The 14,523-nt window shown below is 38.3% G+C and overlaps 3 protein-coding genes across 3 annotated transcripts; 1 reads left to right on the top strand and 2 right to left on the bottom strand.

Annotated features, from left to right (window-relative positions):
• The first annotated feature begins 79 nt into the window (after positions 1 to 79).
• On the top strand, positions 80 to 3,278 carry LOC145204477 (uncharacterized). The gene is made up of 2 exons (XM_080077045.1): positions 80 to 1,542; positions 2,117 to 3,278. Exons 1-2 carry the CDS (start codon positions 1,425 to 1,427, stop codon positions 2,578 to 2,580), a joined length of 582 nt encoding a protein of 193 aa, XP_079933171.1. The 5' UTR covers positions 80 to 1,424; the 3' UTR covers positions 2,581 to 3,278.
• Positions 3,279 to 6,706: 3,428 nt separating this feature from the next.
• Positions 6,707 to 10,569, bottom strand: LOC145204687 (uncharacterized). The gene is made up of 8 exons (XM_080077280.1): positions 10,437 to 10,569; positions 10,049 to 10,171; positions 9,063 to 9,235; positions 8,862 to 8,994; positions 7,945 to 8,082; positions 7,566 to 7,649; positions 7,324 to 7,489; positions 6,707 to 6,894 (listed from the first exon to the last, which is right to left on the bottom strand). Exons 1-8 carry the CDS (start codon positions 10,491 to 10,493, stop codon positions 6,707 to 6,709), a joined length of 1,062 nt encoding a protein of 353 aa, XP_079933406.1. The 5' UTR covers positions 10,494 to 10,569.
• Positions 10,570 to 10,895: 326 nt separating this feature from the next.
• Positions 10,896 to 14,400, bottom strand: LOC145204686 (organic solute transporter subunit alpha-like). The gene is made up of 8 exons (XM_080077279.1): positions 14,343 to 14,400; positions 14,087 to 14,253; positions 12,964 to 13,193; positions 12,268 to 12,379; positions 11,702 to 11,804; positions 11,456 to 11,608; positions 11,320 to 11,386; positions 10,896 to 11,157 (listed from the first exon to the last, which is right to left on the bottom strand). Exons 1-8 carry the CDS (start codon positions 14,398 to 14,400, stop codon positions 10,896 to 10,898), a joined length of 1,152 nt encoding a protein of 383 aa, XP_079933405.1.
• Positions 14,401 to 14,523: the final 123 nt, after the last annotated feature.

The following is a 14,523-nucleotide window of genomic DNA, read 5'->3' as shown; positions in this document are numbered from 1 at the left end:
CGAATTGGAATTGGTTTAAAAGTGGCATTGTACACTTACAGCAAGGTACGTTGCATTTTTATGTGTAAATCATAAAAAAGGCACCTTTCTGAACAAAATGTTTTGTTTTCAGGTGATTTGACTTCGTTTTGTCTTGCAAACGTACGGACTTCACATTCGCTTGGTTTACTTATGGATACAGACCAAAATTTTCAGAAATGTTGACAATTTTCTTCGGCAAAAATCAAAGGTTCAATGAAACTAAGTTAAGGATGACATTAGAGCTACGACGTTAAAACAACACTAAATAGAGGTAGCGTCTTGAACCAAGTAAATTTTATTTATTTGCACTGTCGCTTCTTCAGAATATCCGTGTTGAACAGTTTTGTAAAGCAGCAAGGCTTCAAAAAAAACATGAGTTATCGAGTAGGATTTCGGTTCTTAACAGTTGAAGTATGCAAACTTGCTTACTCATTTTAGCACTTATAACGCAATCTACATCAACGGCTCTGCCTAGTTCTGAAAAACGTTAAGCTGAAAAAAAGCATATGTAAATGAATATTTTAAGTAGCACAAAACCGTTTTGCAGTCGTGGTACGTACGCTATCATACAGGGCGAGACATTTTCTGCACCCTATTCGAACACAAGTCAGAACTAGATTTGCCTTCATTTGTATTAAAATGCTATAGGCTACTGGGCAGTTACACTAACACTTTTTAGCATCATAGTAACAGCAGTAAACGTTTATACGTTATTACCTATTTTAGTTATGATATTCATGGGCCCTGCTCCTTTCAAATTACTCTCACTTAACATTTTTATAAAAGGCCCTAACTGCTATGGTGCACCCAGATTAAAGAGCACTACTTTAGTGTACACAAAAACGTTGGCACACAAGTTGATTACAGTATTGACAAGGCGAGTGCGAGTCAATAGGCGTGCCTCCATTAGAAGGTTGTCGGCCCAAGCAGTATCAAAAATGCAACATAATATGTATAAAATTTCAATACCGCTAGAAGCCAGTAGAGATATGCCAGTGAATTCCACACCATAACTTGTGCAGCGAAAAAGTTTCTCTTGTCAGTTTTGCAGAGTGACGCAGACAGTATGTTGTCAAGTTTCAAGTGGATCGTAAACTAATGCAATCGCACGAGTTACAAGGCTATCGACGTCAATGGAACAGTAATATCGTATCAAGTAACGCACAAACAGTTCGCAAGTGACGACAATTGACGTTGTATTGAATTACGTAATCCGGGAGGCCCCTAAGTAGTCAAAAGCAATGTGGAAAATTTAACTTTAGTTTAGTGCAGTCGAAGTAATTTCCTCCATAAGCAGCTATATTAATCGTTGGTAGAGACTTTTTTGTTTAACTAAAGTTTTGACCTGGCCTGTATTCACAGTTGAGAAAAACTAGCTATGTAAGGTTGTTAAGAGTTGCACTATGGCGATTTGTTCACTGCGATTTCAGAAACGCTTTGTTACCTCGGCCGACGGACTATTCAAGATCACTGAAATTTTAATCGGCTTCGCTTGCTGGGGATTAATCTACATTGGCGATGGTAAGGTTATGCCCTCAGTCATAACGTTAAGTTGGTGCCGCACAAATTTAGGCTTAGATCAGAATTTGAACCACACGTTGAAATGGGTTTCAGTGTATTTCGGTAAATCTAATCAGTGTGACGTCACAATTACGTTGTTGACAGTACTTGATGTTTGTATTTTGCACTAGAGGATGTTTTGCTCGCTGGTTAGCTTCAAAACTTAGCACCCAGAAACTATATCAGCTGGGACCCATGTGTTTCTGAACATAAAGAAATTATATATTAATCATACATTGAACAGATCATGCATGTGCCAAAACCATCATGTTAAATTTTATTTCCCAAATATATTTGCAAGTTTAAATCATGCAAAATTTCATTTATTACAAATCTGTTTAATGTTGTCACAATAACATTGTTTTGGTTTTTGAATTACTGCTTTTATTTGTTTTTCAAATACGCCATCTACAGAAGTAGTTCCTTCTCTCTGTTGACAATTTGTTTTTCTTGGGGGTGTGGGCTTATCTCATTAATTATTAATTACTACTCAGGATCACTGGCACAGAAAAACACTTTTTTTCTTTTTTCACAGTGATGTCAACAAGCAATGACACCCCACAAGTCCACAAGCAGACATTGGCCCTCACTGTCACAACCCTTTCTACATGGCTTGTAACCTGTGGCACATTTTTATGTCTCCTATTCACTCATTCTTCCAAATTATTCTTGAAATTGGACTGCCTTTTTAATGCAGTTTTCTCCATTGCCTATGCTATAGCTGCTGGCTATGGGGCATATTCAAGGCATTTTGTATGGCTTTGTATTTCAAATGAAGATGACAGTGTTTTGGTAGACAAATCTTGTGATGAACCACTTGAGGCTGTTTACAGGAATGGGGGACAGAACTTTGCAGTGGTTATGCTTGGCGCAATCATATCTGCCATATACTTTATGCACTGGATTTATGTGTGTGTAAAACTTTGTATGAACCCAGTCATGGAAGATAAGAACTTTTCTTTAGCTGACATGCAGCCAATAGTTACCACAAGAGCTTAACAAGTAAAATCTCCCATATAACCCATTTGTCAACACTACCCAACAGGTTGTGGCATTAAAACCACTGCTGCCAAGCTGTAAACGGTGATTCATTGTTGTTTCTTCCTTTTGCATTGGTCCCTTGTAAAATGTGTGTACACCAAAGTTTTGTACTGCACGTTTGTAAAGGGAAGGCATATGTGTCAACTAAGATTGTACTGATATGTTTCATGGAATAGTCACTAACCATGTGAGTTAAACAGGGAATTCTTAACATAATACTGGTTAAAATCTTTATTGTTGTTTGCCTGTATTGTAAATGTGGTGTGCACTTGGGATTAGTACTTTTGTTGTTGATGTGCTTGTTTCAATGTTTTCATACGTTTTTAGTTTTTAGTAACTATATATAGCATTGCTTTTATCAGCCTATTTGTGTCCTTTGTTTTTACTGTAATTTATGCTGTTTTTTTAGTCCGTTTTAAAAACATTTCTCCTAAGTTCCCAACACAATATTGCGTATTTTTTTAATTTAACGCAAGAATTCATGTGTTTGTTACTTTTTGATCCGCCTGTTTCTTCATACTTTAATTTCAGAACTCTCCTATCCGTCAAAAGCGAACTGTTCTTTTACCTCTTTTCGCGTTACTCTGCTGCCAGGTTGCATTTTATTGTGTTTGCAGTTACGATTGTTGTAATAAACGCGCCACGGGCAGAATCAACAGGGAAGGTCGGCGAGCGTAGCCGTGGCAAAACATAACTAACAGAGCGCACAAGTTGCCTTGTGTACAGAGCTGTTGTGTGAAATGTCAACAAATGCAATTACCTGCTCCTTGCCTTTGGCTGGGTATAATAACGCTTTTATGGTTTTTTTTTTTTTAAAGAAAACTGACTCTAAAAGCGTTGCCTGCGGTTTCGACTCAAACAATAAAACAACGGGTGATTAAGAAAATACGCATGAAATCAATTAAAAGCTGAACTTATGCCAAAAAGAAAAACTAGTTGCCCACTTGCAGTCTACTCCGCCGAACAGCTGATTAGGGCTTTCAAGGTATCCGAAGCGACCACAAAATAGAGGCCTTATCTGGTGGATTACGCCCTGGGCTCGGTGCGGGTTCTTGGCTGTTTTTCAAAGCAACCCCTTGGGCTCAACTAATGGGTTTCTGTCGTAATGTCTTCTGTCTGGGCGCCTGAAACGAGGGCAAATTAGAAGCTTTATTCCGCAACGAACTTATATGGCCCACAACAGTATGCTATTCACTGTATCATGTGTTTATTGTTAAGTTTCCAGCCTCCTTTATTGGATTTTTGACGGCTTTAAGGCATTTCAGCACAAAAATACTAGCAAATTGCTATTTTGTTGGTTTTAAAAACAACTAATGCTTTGCGGTGGCATTTGGCCCAATTGTAAAAAATACACAATTTTTAGTTTTAGCACAACATTTTAGCTGTTTGCCATTTTGATGACAGATACCGTTGTTGTCTGCGGTTGGTTTCAAAAACATCTGATGCTTTGCGATGCCATTTAGGCGCTGACATTCCGAAGAAATAAATCCAACGACTATGTTACAAGCGTCCTAAATGCCAACAGTTATCGGCAATTACGGGAAGCGCCATAAAGTAAACCAACCCTGTAAAACCCAAAATGGGTTGTAACAAAGAACCCTTATCACAGGCAGGATTGTGGGCGCTTTTTATTGGGTTTTGCGATGTTGGCCAAACAATTGTTACAACAAAGGGCAAGAGGGTCCTTGGTTAACAGCGTTGAGTCAAGAACTGTGTTTGTATGGTTTAGTGAGCTTGTTAACATGCATTACCTACTCGTATCCAGTAAACTGACTTAACAGGAAAGGCTCACTAATTTACCAATAATCTCCCGAAGATAGGATTACTGTCTGACAGAAAGTCTTTAGGCACCATTCAGTCCAAATAGACTAGAAAGTTCATCAGGCTTTATTTAAAATTTATAGTGCTCGTAAATTAAATGATCATTTTTGGGATTCCTTAGCTTCGCCAAAACAAATATCGTTCATTAGCTACCACACATGACGAATCGAGATAAACCACGCAATCGTGTAACAATTTTTGGTAGAACTAAATCACGTAATACGATATGTAAGGCTAGCCCAGAAAGGATTTGGCATACACAGCGTTGCCTTATAAGACTACAATTTTCAACCTAGGGTTCCTTAAAAAGTTGCATAAGTGTATGTGTATGATAACATATACGTACCCCTACTTCAAAACAGACTGTTCTCTTAGAAATATCAATTCGCAATCGCATGTTTTTAGCTTTACTATTTTTATTTCATGCCAACAATGGCCAAAATAGTCGCTTAATTGAATTCATATTACAATTAAACGACATTAAGGTTAGATGGTTGTGCCCTAATGTTGTAAGTTATTTTGGCATGTTTCTACAGCAAAGTTTTAATAGTTCATACCAAATAGTTTTTAATTTGACTCCTTTACACCTCGTCAAGTTTTGAAACAAGTAAGCTTTAAATTATGTTATGGTGTGCCTAGTTGTTATTGCGTGATATGCATATACAAAATGATTTGGAGAGATCGAGCAAAAATATTCGGTGCAACCATAAGCCATCGAGTCTATATTACAACTTATACACTGAGTAAACGAAACGTGGCTATTTTTGACAAGAAAAGTCCACCAAAGCAAAAACGACCCATCGCTAAAACCTCTATCGATATTACAATCTTTTGAAAAAGCAAGTTTACTCTAGAACGGAAGGTAAAGATATCTAAAACCCGTTGACCACAAAACGTTCGCTCATTTTACATGTACCCTACTTGAACTTTCATAAACGCTTTTATACAGACGGTGCTTTTATCTCATATCACATCCCATAATGTCGCTTGGGTTTCGGTGCTTTGAAGTTTTCTGATGAACAGGGCACGATATTACCATTAGGTCGAGTACAAATAAGCCTTCCGAAGTTTCTGTGTTTGCCTACGAAACCAAACCCGTCAGTCAGTTATACGAGCAAGACCCATCCCGTAGTTACGTTGGATCAATGTCACAACGTGAATTGACTTACACAGACCGAATTATCCGCCCGCCAATCATTAAATATGGCGTGATTGGTATCTAAGGCCTTCATTCAAGCTTCGCAGACAGCAGACTATTTTCGTGCCAGTGCAATATAATGGCCTAACTCAAATATTTGTTCAAATACAGATGTTACTACGTACCAACTTTATCTAGAAGTGGATTAAGGGTATTAAGTTACGCGCACAACTTATTCTTGTTCATAAGAAAAAACTGTTGCTCGAAATGTGTTTGTGTGTTTAAGAAGCGAAAACTGCTAGCGGTCTACAAATTACATCCTTTGACTCAGTAAGGTGATGCAAACTCAGCAAAGCCTAACGACACGGCCACGAAAAAGTTCAACTTGGCCGAATGGTCCGGCGCGTCTGACCCATTTACAGACATGAAAAACCGCTGATCGGGATTCGTCCCCGGGAGCGTCCTGGGGCCAAACCCCGTGAAAAGGACAAATAAATAAAAAGTTCAAGCCTATTGAATACAACTTCTTTCTTAACTATCGCTTCCAAGCCTTGCTGGAAGCTGGTACCAAACAACCGAATTTTAAAAACGGAACAAAGTTAAATTTATTTTGCGTTTGCAAGTTCAGTTCTTTTCACCTATATCACTTTACAAGTCGTGGGTAACATAGGAATCTGCGATGCGGCCGTCGTAGCCAAAAGTTGTGTACCCCTGCTTTACAAGGTGACGAGTAAGTATTTTGAGATTAGTTGTACAACTTACGACCACTATATCTGACAGGTACTGAAATCGGTTTAACTCAACTCTTTGGCACCACCTAGTAAAATTATGCTTAGTGTGTAGGAGCAAATAAAACCTTTTATATCACTTACGTTTTCAAAAGTTAACTGTTTATTCCACAATGAAGAATCCAATCAAGAAGTTATACAGACTTAAGAAATCCAATCACAAACACCTCATTTCCTTTAAACCAAAAAACGGGAGCATCAAGAACACAAGTAAACTCACTTTGCCTTGTTATGATCTTTAAGACCCTTCTTCACTGTATTTCTGTGTGTCTGACTTTTGTGGCCGTCAAAAAACATAAATATTAGATCAATCCAACTCGAATATAATATGTTACGTTTAAAAGTTCTTAGCTTTGTTAAAACCTGCCTTCAATTTGTCTCCTGAAGCTTGGGTATGTTCCTGGTTTATTGGAGGAAGGGTTTCTTTTATGTCATCTTCTTTGTTCGTCAAAACGTTTTGTTGTGGCTCCACAGCCCGAAGTGTCTCCAAATCAACCAAGCAGGTTTCTAGTTTACGTTGCAATGCTGAAAACAATTTTTATATTGTTACACAAATACTTTTTACACGCCCAACAGAATAACAAACTAGGCTGTAGTTTGTGTTTTCAGTTTGTGATGACAGTGTTTCGGTGGTTTTTATTAGTTTTTGTTTTATTTGAGGCAAAATCAGTTACAATCTACATAGGCCAGGTGTCGCCAACCTTTAAGATTAAAGGGGCCAATTAAGAATAAGTGGAAAACTGCCGGAGCGACATATAGATGCAACAATATATTTATTTTTGGAACCGCATTACTGCACGAATATGTTGAAAGAGCTACACGTTGGCGACCACTGCCACATCAGGCCGACAGAGCGTAAGTAGACCTAGTGTTATAGCCTGCAACGAGTCAATGCAATCTGATCATATAATGTAAGTTGCTCAGTTATACAAACACTAAAAAGTCATGTCAAACCTTCGATCTCGGCTTGGTAGTGTTTCTCGCTTTTAAGTAAAAGTTCACTTGATTTTAAGGCCGCAGTATTTGCTTCATGCAAATTTGCCTTACATTCCTGTAGCTCTTCTTTCAGACTGTCGACTAAACTATACAGCACTGAGCGTTCAGTCAAAACCTTGTGCAACTGGGGACAAGAATAATAGATATGTTAATGGATGATATAGTAGTATTAAAATTGATATCAAAATGCCAATGCTTACTTGTTGAGAAACTTCGTCGAACTCTTTCTTGTCCACTTGAGCAGCTGTGTTTCCCGGGAGTAAAGCTATCTTCATTGACGATATCTTAGTAGACGAATTTCAATTCACAATAATAAAAACACTTCGATAAAAGGGCCTATAGGCAAGAATGGTTTTTGAGAACAAACAATCAAGTGAAAAACTTGTTTCGTGGTTTTATACGTTTAGTAATTTTAATAAAAACATAAAACGTCTGATCTTAATGCGATTTGTCACAAGTTTTTGACCTTTGTCTCTTATTTACCTCCTTACATAAAATATATTCCTTTTGGTTACAATAAATTTCAAATCAACACACTTTTAACAAAACTTGAAAATATGAATGGAAGAAACAACATACCTCATCTTTCAGTTTATCGCGTTCGTTTTCCAAATCGCTGATGATGCACTGTTTGTGTTTTAGGGCGCGCATCGTATTTTTATTTATCGTTGTGGCTTCGTTAATATTCTTTTCCAGTCGTTCTTGTACTTCCGTGGTCTATAACAATAGCGAATCTTGTCTTAGGGACTAACAGTCCCCACTTGTCATACAATTTGCACCTAAAGATAATATTACTAGTAACGCTTACAAATTTAAAGCCTAAACATAGGCATCATGTCAAGTTTGTAGAGCTCTTCTGGCAAATGTATTTATATTGCGCTACATCAACGGGATGTTGCCAACAGCGACGCGAAGAAGTCGGCCTATTCCAATCACGCGCTATCACAAGGCCACCGCATTGATTTCAATGCGGCGTCTGTTGTGGCCCGGGAGCATGACTATAGGAAAAGAATATTTCTTGAGCCATGGAATATTCACCAACGGGGCAACACAATGAACATCAAAACAGACGTGATGCTTTCAGCGTGCTACAGGCACCTGCTTTAAGATTAGAGGCCTAATCTTTCGTTATGGCGCGGTGTTTTCGTTGCGCTGTGACGTGCTTGCGTTCCATTCTTTTTTCCTTTTTTCCTGTTTATCGTGCACTGTACTAGTCGCATTCTGGGTTATTTACCCTGATGAATACGACCTGTAAAGGACGTCGAAACGTCGGAATAAAATTACATTTGCCAGAAGAGCTCTACAAACTTGATATTATGCCTGGCAGCAATAGCTTATATATAGGCATCATGTATGCTGTATCAAAAATTTTTTAGAAGCATGAATTTTGAAGCGTTAATTTTTGTGCGTTACATAAGCTACATAAAAAATTATTTTTGCCTATATACATTGTTAACGTGCTTTCTTTGCTTGGTTAGTAAGGCCTTAAGTTTTACTTGCATAAGGTCTTTTCGGATTTTATCTGTAATTTCACCGAAGTTCGTAATTTGCTCCTCGAGATGTTTAGACGATCTTTTACACGATAATAATTTTTCGTCTGTATCTTTCGCCTGTTTTTCTAGAGCAGCTCTGTAAAAAGCAAATTATTACATTCTGTGGCTGAAAGATTAATCTTCTTTTGCAAACTAAAAACCCACTTTTCTGTTCCTAAACTGAAGATCTGTTTCCTGAGACCTTCAACTGTGTGTTGGCAGCAATCTAGCGCCGCTTGCAGTTTCTGATTTTGGTTAACGTTTACCACTTGCGGCGTTAAGCTTTCTTCCATGTTTTTAAAACGCGCTTGCAGGTCTTGGACACGCGAATATTCTTCCTGTAAGCATCGTTTAACACAGGGGTTCCCAACCGGTGGTACGCGAAGGTTTTTTAAGTGGTACGCGAGTAGCTTTCGTTTTTTTTTCACAAAAATTTGGATTCACAACTTTCTATTTTGTTTATCTGGTTTTGTTTACAAAAAAATTTCCCCAAGCCTCTTCTTATTGTTACGTAACTATTTCTGTTGTTTCGTATCATTACGATCTACAAACTACAGGTCATGTCAATTGCCAACAAGAAGCACAGTTGCTTTGAAAAGGCGTACAACGCTGTGGGGACAGTGGGCGTTGATTACGGCAAATGATTGCTCAGCCAATTGGTGGACAGTAAACAAAAGCAAAAATATCATTAAATTTGCTTTAGTGTTATTTTAGTAGGCCAATATTATTATTCTTAATAAAATATGATTCGATTAAATAAGTTGTTCTGCAAGAAGTGGTACGCGTGGCAGTACAAAGCGTCGAAGTGGTACGAGATCGAAAAGAGGTTGGGAACCCCTGGTTTAACACGTTGACTGCCAAGGGATATTCCTATGTTGTGCTTAAATTAGCCAAATATGCTTTAGATGGCTTTCTGAAATCAGAAAGTCGAAATATTTTGTGCCATGCTACGAGTTAACTCGTAGGTAACATGCTGGTGCAGGGTGTCTCGGTGTTGCCACAACGCATCCACGACGTTGGTTCGAGACGCCAGCTGGTTTTAAGCGCGTTACAATCGAATAAGTCTACGACGAGTATGAGATAACTCGTAGTTGGCAGTCAACGTGTTAAAGCCCTTTTCTGTGACTTTTAACAATAACCAGTGGCCCAACCTCTAGCTTCGAATCCTTTTCCTGCACTAACGCCTGAAGGTTGACTTTTTCTTGCAGTAGCTTCTCAACAGCACCTTGCAGTTCGCAGTTTTTCTGGCGGCAGTATTTGAGTTCTTCGACTGCCTACAAAGTTATGTAGTAATGTGAAAATAACAGCTACTACAACTGCAATATGGCGGGCAGCAGGTACCTTAAGTGCATAGCACGTTAGCACTGGCATTTTAACATTTGCAAAAAAACATGTCAGTTGCCAGTACCTACATTTTTTTGTTTTGTCTCGAACTAATTAACCGTGTTTTACTACAGAACCACTACTTGTTGGAACAAGGTCCCTAACAGCCAACAGAACTCACAATAGAAATGTTCCAGCATTTAAATATGAGAATACCTTTATTATCCCATTACGTTGTTGAAGTAAAGCTGAACGGTCAACTTGTTTTGCCATCACGCAGAGTTTCGCAATACAGGCACACTGCTTTAGGCTAGATTTGTAAGCTTATTCCTTTCAGTAGAAATTTCTAAACCACTCCATAGTAAATGCACAACTGTTTTGCCTTTTTTCTTTCATTGTTGTTGCCGATTGTTTTGTAACAGACCACGTGTTCTGTCACTGATTGTTTTAATAAGAAGTTGTCAGGTTTTTCGTAGCTTGTTCAGAATAGATAAAATATCATGGACCCTCTGCTCGGTTTGATTATTATTATTGCTTGTTGCATGCATAATAATGTTGTAAAGTACGAATGTATATTCATCAACACAATTACAAAGAACGAAGAATTGCGACCAATGTGAAAATTTCATAAAAAACGGCTGTAAACCCTGTGCTTTAGGTTTTTGTCGGGCGAATTCAGGCAGAAGTACATGAAGCATCTGATTGAGAACTGTCGTTTGAGTAACCCTGTTGCGGGACTCTTGTTTTATACGTGACAGTTTGGGATTGCAACTGATCAGCTGCTATGTTGGTTTCACCAACTTGTTCTCCAGTTCCGTTGTAAGTCAGTCCTGGGGTGTAGGTTCGACTTGCTTCCTCAATTGTTTTTGGATATTCTCCAGAGCCGATTGACAGGTCGTCTGTTAACGTGTGCTGTCGTAATATATCCACTCTGCGTCTGTATGAGTATATTATATTTGGTTGGAAGTACGCGAAAAGCAAGTGATTTTTTTCTTTTGGAAAAAAGTGCTGTCGCGTTTTCCAGATAGCCTACTGCACCAGAACAGTGCCGGAAATGCATTTTTGTCTCACAGCTAACAGTTCGAAATATTTAGCGTACCTGTAGTAGTATCGTGCTCCCAAAGCGATGAAAAATGTTTGCAAAACCACTGCATAGTTGTTAAAAGCTGCAATTCACATAATATATATTTTGAAATTACCGTTTAGTTTGAAATGGCTGTAATAATGAAATTCACCTTTTCTTGAACTGTTAAAAGCAAACGGCTTCTCGCAAGGGAATACGTCTAAAGAACCAAGGATGTTAAATAAAACAGTTTGAAGGCCCGTCGTTATCATTATTAACTGAAAGCACGTCGTCTTTCCCTTGATTGCATGTTTTTCTTCCATACCTTAAAAGAAAAAAATATCGCAGTTTTAAAAAAGAATATCTATATTAAAAAAATGTGTCAAATAAACCTCACAAAAAACGTAAAAAAGATTACCTTCAATTGTTTTGGCAAATCGCTGTATTAAGTTAAATCCGTACATACACATTAGTGTTGCAATGCTATTGAAAGCAGATATGTAGACAGATGGACTCACACCCTGTATGGATATATTAAAATTGAAAGAGATGTGTTTGACCTGGTAATAGCTAACAGGTAATGCAAAAAGAGTGAAAAACAACAGATAAATGTTTCTGTTTTATGTAGCACATTGGTTTCCAGCAGTACGCTATGTGGACACAGAACCAGAGGTTGCATTGCGTTTTATCAATCTATAAACTTGACAAGAAAAGGGATTTACGTAGTGGAGTAGCCCGGGCCCAAGGTAACTGAGATAGTTGGAAACGGTCGTTTTGCTGTCAGGAAATGTCGTAAATAGGGTATTTGGCATTAGTTGCACCAATTCAAACATTTTCTGTGTAAATCGTGAAAGAAAATCGTAATACTGGGGTGCTTAATTTTTCTCCAGCTATATGGTGGGGTTATAAATAGATCCATAACAACTGAAGGTGGTTTAATACGCAAATACGCGAATTGATAGAGGAATACATTATTGTTCCTACCGTCGTTGAATAAAGTGAGAAGTCGGATTTCAGAAGGGTAGCCAGTGCACCATAAAACGGTGTCAAAATAACGTTCTGAAAAATCATCCACTTTGCTATCACTGTAACTCGCCTGTATAAATATGACAAAAGATTTACAACTTGTTTAATACTGCGTTGTGAAATATTTGGGGTTTTAACTATGTCTCTGAATACCCAGGGATGTATATAAAGCGGTTTGTCAAAAACGGACGTTAATTATTTAGCAAGGTTGTTTATGTTTTATGCGAAAAACACTACACAATTCATTGTTTGGTAGAACTACTAACACAAGAACTATCAAATTTGATTCAGCAAATTGCTGACTTAGCAATTCTTGCCAATGCAAACGCATATGCTCCGTTGCGCTATCTACCGGAAATTATCAGGGCTGTGCGATGAGCTCTTGTATTTGTAGCTCTACCACATTGGTTACACTGTTTACTCAAACTTTAGCACAGTTTGAAACTTTTCTCCATTGTTTAAACCTGTGACTTAACACTTTCTGCGCAAACATGCTATTTATCATACAGCTTGTTGAACAAAAAAAATACGTAACAGGTAAGTTCGACAGGTTGTCGACCTGCCACATTAAACATATGCAACTTATACTTGTCAATAAATCCGCAGCCGAAAAGCAAACAAAACTGCTCTTTCGTTAGCACACGTTATACTTACGGGGAGTTGTGTATGGAAGGCAAACAACACAGGCAACAGCATGGAATAACGTTCAGACCGACTTCCTTATGTCGGCTTTTGTCTACATACGAGGATGTTCCACCACAGAATACAATGATTAGGTAGTAATACTTGTACGTCGAAAATGCAACGTACATGTTGTACAGAAAAGTTAAGTAGACCACTGAACGAGGCATGAACACAGCGATTGTACCCAACACCATAATCGCCTGTAAAACGAAATTCTGTTTATTGCAAAACATAATTTTTACAAGGTGTTTCTTTGTTTGTCCGGAAAATATGTACAAATCATATAGCGTTTCGGCGTCATATACGGAGCGTTTTCATTAGAGTGACGTCTTCTACCTCAGGGGTCGGCAACCTTTTGTGCACGGCGGACCGTTTTTGAAACTAAAATTTTATCGCGGACCGGTCTTCAAAAAAGTACAAATATTTAGCAATAAAAACGCTTAAATTAGTTTATCATCCCCGGGATACATGGACCAAACGTTTTGTAACATCTAACCTAAACATTTATACGGCCCGGTAACGAAACCCTCGCGGACCGGTACCGGGCCGCGGACCGGCGGTTGCCGACCACTGATCTACCTATCACAGTCGCTCTTAATACACCAAGAGGGAGAAGTGAAAAAGACTCAAAAAGAAGGCTCAGAAACGTAGATAAAACACGCCCCTATGAAATATGCCTGGTCACAATACTATATTCATACTTTTTACAAATGTGCATTCTAGACTTTTTCATAGAAACCTTTGCAAGGTCGCAACCCATTATGGAAAACAATCTTTTTTTAGATTGAGGCGGAGACACAACGATTGGAAGGCAGTGGCCTAACATTTGTGCATGACAAAATGTAAAACTGTCATCAATGCCTTCGAAATAAACTTACCAAAGCGCACATTCTTAAACTTCAACATTTAGTGTTTTTACAGGATCTTTCCTTCAATAGTAGGCAATAGACAATCTATGTCGACGATCCAACTATGTTTTTTCAGTAATATTAATGCCGAAGCAGCAGTACTTTTATATCAGAGTCAGTCAACACAACTCTCTTTAAAAATGAGAAATATATTTCGTTGCAGTTTTAAAATACAGCGTACTTACTGGATATGTGCTAAGAATCCATACGAGTGAATTTCTTAAGTCTTTAGAGTTGGTTTTTGTCATTATATAGTAGACCTCCTCACAAAAAATTGCCAGTATTGCCACAGTCAGTGCGGGAGGGACGGCAAGATATGCGACACCTCCGTACCCCCACGCATCGTAAACATCTAAAATTATAAACACATGGCAATAAAAATACACACTTAGCTTTGTTTCGCCACTTGCTTTAATAAATATGTAACTGTTCCAAACTTACCACTGGCGAATTTATTTGACTTCGGAGCTAAGGGAGGGCAGGAAAAGTTCAAAGCCATTTTCAGCAGTAGATCTGAAATCTTGTTTCCGACTATGAGCGTTTGGACACGCCTAAAACCTGAAACAAGACACAGCTTATGTTTTTCATCCATGTGACATATTCTGTACGTTACACCAATCAC

This window comes from Phallusia mammillata, chromosome 8 (genome assembly GCF_965637545.1).
Source record: "Phallusia mammillata chromosome 8, kaPhaMamm4.hap1.1, whole genome shotgun sequence".
Classification (NCBI taxonomy): Eukaryota; Metazoa; Chordata; class Ascidiacea; order Phlebobranchia; family Ascidiidae; genus Phallusia; species Phallusia mammillata.
This window is presented reverse-complemented; position numbering and strand designations above follow the sequence as displayed.